The sequence below is a fragment of the Aegilops tauschii genome, chromosome 5, assembly GCF_002575655.3.
Source record: "Aegilops tauschii subsp. strangulata cultivar AL8/78 chromosome 5, Aet v6.0, whole genome shotgun sequence".
NCBI classification, from domain to species: domain Eukaryota; kingdom Viridiplantae; phylum Streptophyta; class Magnoliopsida; order Poales; family Poaceae; genus Aegilops; species Aegilops tauschii.
Window position 1 is genome coordinate 189,306,927 of NC_053039.3, and position 12,950 is coordinate 189,319,876.

At 45.6% G+C, this 12,950-nt stretch overlaps 1 protein-coding gene across 1 annotated transcript; it reads left to right on the top strand.

Moving 5' to 3' along the window:
* Nucleotides 1-12,192: 12,192 nt before the first annotated feature.
* LOC141022674 (uncharacterized) lies at nt 12,193-12,537 on the top strand. Its single transcript, XM_073498936.1, has one exon. The coding sequence runs from the start codon at nt 12,193-12,195 to the stop codon at nt 12,535-12,537; it is 345 nt and encodes a 114-aa protein (XP_073355037.1).
* The last annotated feature ends 413 nt before the right edge of the window (nt 12,538-12,950 follow it).

Below are 12,950 nucleotides of genomic sequence, written 5' to 3' on the forward strand. Positions count from 1 at the left end.
GATTGGTGCAATTATTGATATGAAGGAAGGGAATATTAGACTCCAATTTCTGTTAAGGAAAGGCATGGAACACTTTCCTAGAAAGAAAATCAATTTACCTTATGAATCTATTATGAGAGCTACTTATGGATTGCCCGCCAAAGATGACAATACCTAGATCTATCCTTGCCTTTATGCCTAGCTTAGTTGACAGGCGCAATGCGGACATTCTGTTTTTTCAACCCTAGGACGCACGCAACCCTAGAGCCACACCCCTCAGATAGACAAGGAGGCGGCGGGGTGTGACGGACTCGCCTACGCATGCGGTGCCGCGGCACGCCGCGTCGCCACCTGCTCCGGCTCGTTCCAGGCTCGGCCTCGCAGGGGGTGGGGAGGGGGTCACGACCCCCTCCCACCCCCTGCTCGGCCTCGCGCTAACGCACGCAGTGCGCTTGGTTGATAGGCGCAGTGCGAACATTCTGTTTTTCCAACCCTAGGACGCACGCAACTCCAGAGCCACAACCCTAAGATAGACAGGGAGGCGGCGGGGTGTGATGGACTCGCCTACGCATGCGGCGCCGCGGCACGCCGCGTCGCCGCCTGCTCCGGCTCGTTCCGGGCTCGGCCTTGCAGGGGGTGGGGAGGGGGGTCACGACCCCCCTCCCACCCCTGCTCGGCCTCACGCTAACACACGCAGTGCGCTTAGTTGACAGGCGCAGTGCGGACATTCTGTTTTTCCAACCCTAGGACACGCGCAACCCCAGAGCCACACCCCTAAGATAGACAGGGAGGCGGCGGGGTGTGACGGACTCGCCTACGCATGCGGCGCCTCGACACATCGCGTCGCCGCCTGCTCCGGCTCGTTCCAGGCTCGGCCCCGCAGGGGGGTGGGGAGGGGGGGTCACGACCCCCTCCCACCCCCTGCTCGGCCTCGCACTAACGCACGCAGTGCGCTTGGTTGACAGGCGCAATGCGGACATTCTGTTTTTCCAATCCTAGGATGCACGCAACCCCAGAGCCACACCCTTAAGATAGACAGAGAGGCGGCGGGGTGTGACGGACTCACCTACGCATGCAGCACCGCGGCACGCCGCGTCGCAGCCTGCTCTGGCTCGTTCTAGGCTCGGCCTCGCAGGGGGTGGGGAGGGGGGTCGCGACACCCCTCCCACCCCCCTGCTTGGCCTCGCGCTAATGCACGCAGTGTGCTTAGTTGACAGGCGCAGGGCGGACATTCTGTTTTTCCAACCCTAGGACGCATGCAACCCCAGAGCCACACCCCTAAGATAGACAGGGAGGTGGCGGGGTGTGACGGACTCGCTTACGCATGCGGCGCCGCGGCACGCCGCGTCGCCGCCTGCTCCGACTCGTTCCAGGCTCGGCCTGGCAGGGGGGTGGGGAGGGGGGTCACGACCCCCCTCCCACCCCCTGCTCGGCCTCGCGCTAACGCACGCAATGCGCTTAGTTGACAGGCGCAGTGCGGACATTCTGTTTTTTCCAACCCTAGGATGCACGCAACCCCAGAGCCACACCCCTAAGATAGACAGGGAGGCGGCGGGGTGTGATGGATTCGCCTACGCATGCGGCGCCACGGCAGGCCGCATCGCCGCCTGCTCTGGATCATTCCAGGCTCAGCCTCGCAGGGGGGTGGGGAGGGGGGTCATAACCCCCCCCACCCCCTCTGCTCGGCCTCGTGCTAACGCACTCAGCGCGCTTGGTTGACAGGCGCAGTGCGGACATTCCGTTTTTCCAACCCTAGGATGCACGCAACCCCAGAGCCACACCCCTAAGATAGACAGGGAGGCGGCGGGGTGTGACGGACTCGCCTATGCATGCGGCGGCGCGGCAGCCGCCTGCTCCGGCTTGTTCCAGGCTCGGGCTCACAGGGGGGTGGGGAGGGGGGTCACGACCCCCCTCCCACCCCTTGCTCGGCCTCGTGCTAACGCACGCAGTGCACTAAGTACAGGGAATATTGGAGCAATACAAATCTATAGACAACTAAAAAATGGGCCCCCCACCCTATAGTACAAACAATAAAAAAACCAACTGCAGGACGCAGCTTTAGACAATGAAGTGCATTTGGTTAGGCAAAGCAGTGCAGTATCCTAAAGCAATGCAATTTTGGAATACACACATGAATACAGGGGTTGCGGCAAGTGCAGCAAAAAATACAGGTGCAACACAAACTTGTAGACAAATGTAGTGCTTTTTGTTGGACGAAGAAGTTCGGCATCACATGCAATGCAGTTTCTGGGACACGTACGATACATTTAAGCATGACAAATGCCAGTTCGCACAGAACGTGATGGCCAACAAAATAAAAATATACACATATATATACTGTATGAGTTATTTATATAAAATACACATACACATACAAATTCGTCCATATACGCTGCTACAAAAAGCAGACAAAACACAACAACAGAAAAAAGTCTTTTCATACATTATCTACCTTAGACAACACACAGTACCTAACATGAACCCTAGTTCTTGTCCATACACAGGCTTTTACCCAGGAGAAACAATGCCAAATGACTGTTACTGCGTCCGCGACTGCGTCCGCGATTGCGACATGGAAGTAAGCCTGAGGTCCGCAATCAGATCTCGTAGCTCAAGCGGCATGTCTTCATAATACAACATGTTTGAAGGATTGAACAACAGCTGGAACATGTACTCCGCCTTCCAATCTTCAACAGCAGGCTGAAAAGAAAATTAAAAAAATGCAGACCAGTGATTTAAAAAAAGGTTGTCATAAAGAACAAAAAGTGAAAAATCAAATAATAAAAAAAGTAACAAGAAAAAGAAGAAACAGAGAAGGTATTACGTCGTATTTGATAATTTTATCGACTAGACGTTGGCCGTCATACAACTACGTCAACCTCAGAACATAGATTCCGCACTCGTTTGTTCCCTGCGCTGGCACAACCGGGCAAGAGGGCTTCTCTGCCAATTTAACCCAATCAGGGTGGTTCTTAGATTTATACATTTTTTCACCATAAATCGCCTTCAGCAGCTGAGTCATCCTCCTCATCTGGCAAAAAAAGAAGCACAAAGTAAAAATAACACACGTCACAGATCAAATTACTATTCAGAAGAACCAAAAAATACAAAGTTGTTCTCAACGTCTAGACAGACCCTCTTTTAAATGCACGTGAGGTCATATCACCTTTTTTACATAGATTAGGGGGTGTGTGAGAAAATGCAGTTCTGTCACGCATATGTTGCAGTGCACTACATAAACAAGTGTGGTTCTATGTGTGCTAACATTGCATGTGCAGTTTATAAAAAAATGCAGTAGGAGAAACACAAAAAAGCTTTGCACTTGGCAAGAAAAAATGACATACCACTTCAGTGCAATCTGAAGGGTAGTCAGTCCTGCGCCACTTTGTCGTGACATCAGGATGGCCAGTGTACTTCCTAGTGTCATGGATATCAAATGTCTGGCGATGCTGGTTCATCATGTATAAGGAATAATGACCATCCTTGGAGCGCGGCATCATAATCTGTTCACATAAAAAACAAAAATGAAATGAAAAGTTCGTTCGACACGTAGCACTAGGACCACTGTTCCAAAAATAACTATAAAAAGAAATGAAACAAACCAGAAAATAAATGACAGAAAACAATGGACTTACCAGTTTTGCGTCCAATAGGTTTACGCCGTCGCTCACAAAAACCTTGAACTGCTTAACTGCATCTTCTAAAACAAACGGGCTATGCACAACTGGCAACACAGGGTTTAATTCATCATCTCTCTTCACAAAGGTTTCCATTTGAAGAACATACTGCACAGAAAAAGAACAAAAACAGGACATGAAAAAAAGAATAAACCATGCATGCACGCATGGACATGAAAAAACCAGTACAATAGAAAAAATGACAGCACACGTTTACCGTGATAAATAAAGGTGAAAGTAGCACACGTTCACCAGAATGATAAACTAAACCCAATTCAGGGTCTTGCTTCCAGTACTTGATGACAAAATCCATGAGATACGAATCCATTAAAGCTCCTTTGCCAAATGTATTATAGATATAGTCAACAGTGTAAGTATCAACATCACCAAAAGGACTATTCACCATAAAGAACGCGTTCCTGCAGTAAACATACACAGATGGGATCAATAAAATTAAAATTAAAAAACAAAGCACACAAAAAGGATTAAGGGCACACACATAAAACTTACTCGTGGTATTTGGTTACAAAATCATTGCTGAGAACAAGATCCTTTATTTTCCTCGCCTCATCAATATATTTGAACCTCGGAGGCTTCAATTTCTCTATAGAGCATCTCAACTTAAAAGCCCTCTCACCTGCCCTCTTATTCGAAAATACTTCAACCTCATCCACAGGAGAACGGTTAATTGCTGCACTCCTAGTCCTAGTGACGCGTGGACACGGCGGAACAAAATCATCATCATCAACATCAAATACATCGTGTGGAGAGCTAGGTCAAGAAACACTTCCACCATCAGGTCTAGACGCCACAACTGTGTTCAAACCATCTCCAGCCAAAGAACCAGAATTATCTGGAGAGATTTCAATGGCACAATCCTCCATAACCACCTCAGAACCCTGGGACTCAAACAGTGACGTACAACCTTCATGAAGCCCCCCATCAAAACCTAAAAATGTGTAGAAAAAACATGGAAACACTCAGTACAAAATACAAAACCAAAAAACATGTAATACATCTCATTAATATAAAAAAATGCAGTTCACTAAAGAATAGAATGCAGCCCAATTGTCTACATCAATGCAGTCCACTTGTCTACAGCAATGCAGAACACTTGTATACAACAATGCAGCCCACTTGTATACAACAATGCAGCCCACTTATAAAGAACAATGCAGCTCACTTGCCCCAAAAATAAATGCAGCTAACTTTATCTACAGCAAATGCAGCTCACTAACACAACAAAAAATATACACATCCATTCTAAATCACGCACTTAACTAAACACACTAGTAAAAAAAGCCCGTAAGAAGCGGAAGCAAGCAGTAGACAAAAAATAAATAAGGGAGGATAAAGAAGTTCACTAAAACAACCTTTATCTGCAAAAATTAAAAGTGATGTTAAATCAAGGCAACACTTTCTCGATGTGAGCCAACTAAAGAGCATGGCCTTTCTGATGTAGCCAATGTGCTCCACCCCAAACTGAGCAACTCGAACACCATCCCAGGTCTGCAAGACTTGAAACATATAGAATCCACAATCATGCCTGCAATAAAAGAATAAAAAACATCAGTTTCACATAATGAAAAAAAAACTTGAGTAGTATGGTGGAGAGGGGCTGTACGAAACACACCCATTTGGTTGCATTGGGACAATGACATGTTTCAACACAAATCCATCAAGTGTAGGAGGATTTAGTGGCTCATCAGAACTTGAGCTACCTTCTTTCCATGCACGCTTGATATTTTTAACCATCATCCTAAAAACCCTGATCGCATCAGGGCTGCCAGGTTTATTGAGCGAGTCAAGAAATTCAAACCGCCTTTCTTTCACATTTAACATAACTACACAATAATGACCAATGCCATCCCTCGTCTCTGGCGGATCAAAAGTTGCAAAAAGGACCTATTCGAAGCATGATAAATAAATAAAATTATTATAAGAAGAAGAAACAGAACACTATAAAAACAAACACACAAAATATAGTTTTCGACACATAAAAACGTTACTCACCATATCCTTTTTATCAACACGCTCCTCGGCTTTTGAAGAGAACATCATTTTAACACTCCTGCCTACAGTACCACCATTCCAAATACTTGTCTGCCAAAACAAAACCAAAAATCAAATAGTGCTCAAGCAAACAGGTCGTCGCACGAAATCAGAAAAGAAAATCAAAAAATAAAACAAAAAATTCTGCATTCTTACTCAAATATGGTACGGGGTAACCATTGTCGGAGATCCCTTAAACTTATCTACCAGCAAAAAACCCCAAGATCTACAAGGCTTGTAGTGAGCATCCCTTTATCCCAAAAAGATTGACCAACTTCGCCAATGGTAATATCAGCCATCTCAGTTTTAAAAGCAATCATGTCCCTGAATTTTTTATGAAAAACTGAAACATAAGATACTACAAAAATAACAACAAAGAAAAAGGGTAAAATACCGAAATTAGAAAATACATATGAACAAAACAATTTCTAAAAAACCATACTTCTTCTTCTTGTCCTTCCGAACCCTCGTAACAGCAGCGTACAACTCATTGTATCTTTTCACAAGAGCTGGATCAATGCTCGACGGTGTCACAACAGGAAGTTCGTCATCTGTAATACAAAGATGAAGTTCACTTATCCAAAGAATGAAGTTCAAATATTAAGATAAGGAAATTCTGCTAGCTATTTTGAAAATCATCAACAAAAGATCAAGTTTCACTTATCATTAAACATCTAATACAACTATCATAGTAATTAAACAAAACGAATGAGAAAAAATTTCAACTGCACTATTCAAAACAAAACTCTTGCCTTCAGTGTCAGAGTCTTCATGTTGTTGTTCTTCAGAGCTGACCAAAACATTTTCTTGGCTAGGTTGCGACGAATCCACCACAACCTCACTGGACTGCCATTCTGCAGCAACATCAGCATTCTCTGGATTTACAACAGTCTAGTCAACTGCAACGTCCTTAGATACTTCAGCTACATGAGGTTCCACTCCCGATACTTCAGGAACATCGTTGGCCGCCAGACAAACAGGGGAAGCAGCAACACTAACAGCAGGAACGCCATTCTCCAGTGGCTTTTCAATGCCAAAATCAGAATCTTCATGCCGACTAGGGGAAACAACATCATGGGATTCTTGAGCTACAGAAGGGTCTGCACAGTCGACGGCAACCGATGCAGAAGCATCAACACTGCCGCCACCATCAACAGCACAACCCCCCTGGTTCAGATCAACATGAACTTCTACGTTTTCTTCTCCAGGCTGTGGAAAGTTAAAAAAACACCAATAACACAAATGAGCGTGGGGATAATTAACACAACAACACACAGGACACTTATGTCAAAGACTGCTGACAACATACGCAGAACAACTGCAGTCCACATATGCAAAACAAGTGCAACCCACATGTGTCAAAACAACTACAACTGCAACCCACATATACGTAAAAAAGAACTGCAGTTCACTTTGTCAAACGCTGCAGTTCAGTTATGTTAAATACTGAAGCTTACATATGTAAAAGACTATGGACCACGCATGCAAAAAGAACTGCAGTTCACTTCTGTCAAAGACTGAAGCTCACACATGTAAAACTATTGCAGCTCACATATGTAAATTAAATGCATATGAGTGAACACAACAGCGTACATCATGTTTATAACAACAACAACAAAAAATTAGATTACAACCCACTAACAGAAAAAGTAATACAACTATACCTTATCAGCTACAACATCCGGAGGGGACGATGCATCAGCCAAGACCTCATCCTTCCCAGAGCCATCGTAGGACTCTTTGTGCACATCACAAGCAGCAACCCCAGTCTACGGGCATAGAACAAACCAAAAACAAAAATAAGATGGTAACAACCAAAAAATAAAAAAACTTCAACTATGCACAAGCAATACACACTTTACAACTGTGAAGTACACAATAAATACAATAAAATGGAAAGCAACAAATGCAAGTTCAAGAAGAGGGACGCATGGCAGAACAGACATGGCAGAAGTACTTGTACCTGACCAATTCCATCGTCCCTAGATCCATGGACACCAGAAGATTCCACTCCAGCCTATCACAAAAAACAAAAATAGTGAGGAGCAATCCACATAATACACAAAAGAGGTTCAAAGGCACAAAAAACCTAGAACATACATTATCTGCGCCGACGCGAGCGTCCTGACGGTTCATTTCATCCAAAATATGCTCAGCGTCCTTCTCATACCGACCGCATTTTTCTTCCTGTGAATGTCTCAACTGAGCATACGAAGACCGAACATTCGTCACTGCAATCTTCAGGCTTTCAATCATGCCACAATCAAAATTGTGAGCAGCAACAATATCTTCATCTCATGGGCCATGGCCAACAGGGAAAAACCAGCAATTGTCCTCAACCTATCACCAGAGGTTGGCAAATCTTCAGTCAACTTCAAAACCTTCAGAAGAAGCTCATCAATCTCCTCGTGTTTTTTGCCGCCAACAAATGTCTGTTTAGAAGAGCTTCTATTATCAAACATCTGTCGAGCCATGAAACCACGAGTACGCGGCACCTCATCATCACAGGCAGGAAGCTGGCTACAAATAGGCTCATAAAACCTAGCATGAGTGCTAGGCCCCGCATCAGAGCTTCCACATACAACTGCAACAGGACGGTTGTACACAATATCACCTGACGCCTTCCACTGCAAAAAAGACAAGAAGCAAAGAGAAGTACACATGTGAGTACTAGAAAAGATTAGATTTATAATGGCTGCACCTTTTAAAAAAATCTGATATTAAAAACTCAGATTCACTAACCGGCAGCTTCCCAAATTTGTAAGTTTCCAAGTAAATCTTTCCCTTCACAAGCACATCCTCATTGTATAACTTCATTAGGTCCTTGGTCATCAGGTATGACGCACGTGGCGTCAACGTGTGCATAACTGAAAATTTGCGAAGCTTCAATCAGTCAAGATACATAATCAGGGGGACAATGGCACAACCCTCTGCACAATTCCGCTTGCTGCCTTCTGTTTGCCACCTCACCACAGCTGCCTGCAACTCATCAACAACAAGCTGGCAAAAGTCCATCTGCGCCATAGCCGCATAATCCATGTTCTCTACCATTGCAGCAACTCTACACAAACGAACTGTAGGCCCAGGGCACAACAAATTCTGGAAAAGTATCAGGAAGAACACCTTCACAGCAAGGTCAATAGTCACATGATCATCTTCCTCCACCAACACCTTCAACTTCTCAAGCAAGTCCTTGACACCTATACTTTTGAACGGTCAAAGCCAAGCTCATCCTTGAGGGCATTCAACGAGTCATCATGGCCGCTGGCAGTAGGCATGGGTGCATTGTGACGTCCCATAGGTAAATCAAAAATGTGATGAACGGCATCATGATTGATTCGAAGAACCCTGCCATTCCCAAAGTCCATTATCATGGTGGCAGGGTCAATCACTCCCATTAGATAGCACATAAGAATGCGCGACACATTTTTCTTTACTGTCAGTTCAAAGACAACACCGAATCCAACATCCCGAACACGACTACAGTGTTCCTCTTTCAACAAAGCAGCAGCCTTGCAAACAGTGGGAAGCGACAAACGTACGGTCTTGTTAAATTGAGAATCATCTCCCTCAACATCATCTTCAATTGCATTGCTCTTACTAGACTTCTTCCTCTGTGTAGAGGGAAATGCAGTCCACATTAGAAGATTAGCCATAAAAAAAGAGATAGAGAAAACACAGATAGAATAACAATGAAGGAAACAAATGCAGTCCACTTCAACAAACCTTTGGAACAACATCCGCCTCCTCGCCGGAGTCAGCACCAACATCTTCATCGACATCATCACGGGCACGCTTGGGTAGACTCTTAAACGAACCACAGTCTTTGCGTCTACCAGTATGAACATCCCTCACAAAATCAGCAAGCACAAAGTCGTCATCATCATAGTTGGGACCGTCAGTGACATGTAGTCGCTTGCGCTAAGGATCCTTTCCACCAGCTTCAGCAATTCTCTTGCAAAGATTCTTGTTCATGCCAGCAACGCGTGGACTCCGCCGAGGTGTACCACCTTCCTCAGCAACAGTACTCAGCCTCTTCTTCTGCAAGTCCGGCTACTTCACCTTGGCAAATTTGGCACCCTTGGCACCATCTGCAGCTCTCCTCTGGTTCTCCTTCAATTCTCCGCAAACTCTTTTGAGTCACTTTCAAACCTCAACTTCTTCTTGCTTTGCTTCAACTCATATTCACGAAGCTGTTTCGAGACCATCCAATCCTGTGTAACTTCCTCTGTACCATCAACAGACTGCAATTGTGTTTCAGACAAGACGGGACGTCTCTGGTCAAAGCTCACACCAACATTACCCTCTGCAAAATAATGGTTAATAATTTGAGTAACCTCCTCAAACCCAGGCGCCCCAGCATGGAAAACAGACACTGCGTCAAAATGAAGTTTGACTATGGTCGTTAAAAAGTGCACAAAAAGAACAAATGCAGTACACTTAGACATATAAATGCAGTGCTCCAATCATAAGCTAAAAATAAAAATTAATGCATTGTACAAAAAACTTGAATAAAACAACAATGCAGTTCACACATACATATAGTGGAGTTCACATATACAAATAAATACAGTGTTGCATACACTAACTTCACGTTTGTTCCCAACAAAATGCCAGACTAGATACAGCAAGGCAACGCCAATTTGTACAACATCAAGTAACCAGATACACAAAATAAACAAAGCATTCACATACCAGAAGGAGGGGCCACACTTATGGGAGAAGATTCAATCGACGAATTCACTTGATGTCCTCCCTCGCCACCATGATCCTTACCACCAGGACAACGAGAGCCAATTGGTGTATCATTATGAGCACTGCAATCACCTACTGGATTAAAAAACCAGAAACAGAAATTACAAAACATCACATGACAAAATAATGCCAACGAACGCTGACAACTAACAAAGCATAAACAAATATGCAGGATGAATTAGGAAACTAGATAAACATCAAACAAAATAAACAAAACCAAAAATAAGCACTCCACATACCCTGAACTCCTCCTCCCACTCTGCTCGGCGAAGACATGGCGTTTGCCTGCAGCACAAGGATGAAGTGACAGATATAAGCAACAAAATCGGTGAAATCTGACGAAACACTAGATCCACCTTGCTCTTCCTACAGAGCACACACGAGTATCGACCTCAAATCAAGATAAAATCGCCTGCCTACGGAAAAATTACACAAGCAAAAACAGCAACAACTACTACGAGAATCACAAAACTAGACGAGGGGACGATCAAGACCGAGGCCAAAGGGAACGTGCCACAAAAAAGGGGATGAACACCGGCGGCGGCGGCGGGGGGAGTGCCGGCGACGGGAAGGGACAGGAAAGGGCTGCGGGAGTGCAGCGGCAAGGGCTCGTGGAGCGGACGGCGACGCGGAATGCAGGAATAAGGACCTCTTGAGGGCGGTGGTTCCTCGGGCGCCGGCGGTTTTGCTCGAGGGAGAGATGCCTCGGGAGAAACTGCAAGAGAGGAGAGGGGATTGTTCTCAGTCTCTCTCCCTGTCAGCGGAGCGGTGGGATCGCCTGGGAGGGTACGTAGGAGGCCCGCGTGTGGTAAAGGGTCACATAAAACGGGCCGGCCCAAAAACGGCGAGCTAAAATAAGATAGACTACATCAAAACGCACATGATGCAGTTCTCTATGAAGAACAATGAAGTTCATACGGTAAAACAAAATAAAATACATGTAGTTTGTAAAAAAGTTAAAATAAAAAACAACGCGCGTGTTAAGAAAACGCATCTGAAAAAAGTCTACCTTCAAATAAGTCCCGCAACAAAAAAAGGGGGCCCCAGCCCCTACCCCTCCCGTACCAGGGACTATAGTAAGTACACGCAAAAACAGATGCAGTACGCAGCTCTAGAAAAATGCAGTGCATTTGGTTACATGAAGCAGTATGGTATAGCAATCCAGTTCCGGATTACCTGCATGAATAAATACACAGTCTAGTCCACAGCGAAAAACTCGTAAAATTGCGGAATACATTGTACTTTTTTCAGGGACTGCAGCAAGGACACGCAAAAAATGGTGAAGTACGCACCTGTAGACAAAATGCAGTTCTCTTTCAGACGATGCAGTACAGAACGATAACCAATGCAGTTTCGTTAACACGCAGGATACATATAAACGTGACAAATGCCCGTTCGCACAGAAAGTGGTGGTTAAAAAATTACTGATAAAAAATAAAATAAAACCACGTTAAAAACCACATTTGCATACAACCACCCAATCCGAGCGGTTCCATCACCACAAACCCACAATCACAGATGCAATACCAACCCACGATCTGCACAACCGCATCGTCAGCGAGATCGTGCAGTTCATCTGATGCGGCCATCCCACCCCGCACCCTCCCCTTAAATTTAGACCCCAGCCAAAGGCCTTCTCATCCACAACAACACAAGTATCCATTGCGCTGCCACCAAACCGCTCCATCACATCGATCTCCACAGAAAACACCAAGCCCTACTACTAGCGATGGTGTTCACCGACGAGTACAAGGGCGTGGAGGCCCACGGCAACACCAAGTTGCACATCATCCACACCAACGACAAGAAGCAGATGGCGATATCCCTCGCGCAGTACGAGCGCCACCTCAGCCTCCAGCGCCACAAGATCGTCGACATTGATCTTGAGTACAACAACGAGCCTGAAGCGACGCAGAAACCCGCCCACTGCCAACTAAGCGCCGCTGAAAGGTGCACCGTCTTCGACAACTTCCTCGCTGACCCAAGGTACACCTTTGCAGGATTCTCCATCGACGGCGACAAAACCAGGCTAGAGCGCGTCAATCTGGAGGTCGCCAACTTCGTCGACATCTAGAAGGAGTGGAGGGTGCCCGAGGCAACCAAGGAGTTGGACTCCCTTGGAGACATCCCCGGCATGCTCATCGACGACTACTACAACAACATGAAGAAGAAGATCACCGACAACTAACACAGGCGCCACTACAGAAAAAAAGACACATCCGTGACATTTTGGGCCGAACGAATTTTTTTTGTCATACTTATGACACTTCTATGACAACAATTGTGACAAAACACGGTATCATCATAGATGTGGTGGGGTCCTACTTCTATGACAAAAATTCATGACAGAAAATGGGCTTTTCGTCCTGGGCGGGCCGGAGACGCAGCTGCATGACATTCTTTGGGCTGTCTATGACAGAAAACCATGGTAGAAGCGAGGGCGAGGAAAATATCGGGGTGTTCCCGATTACGGTGGGTGGTCGGGGC

Excerpts from the sequence above, each read along its gene's own strand:
- LOC141022674 (XM_073498936.1), top strand. The coding sequence starts at position 12,193 with ATGGTGTTCACCGACGAGTACAAGGGCGTGGAGGCCCACGGCAACACC.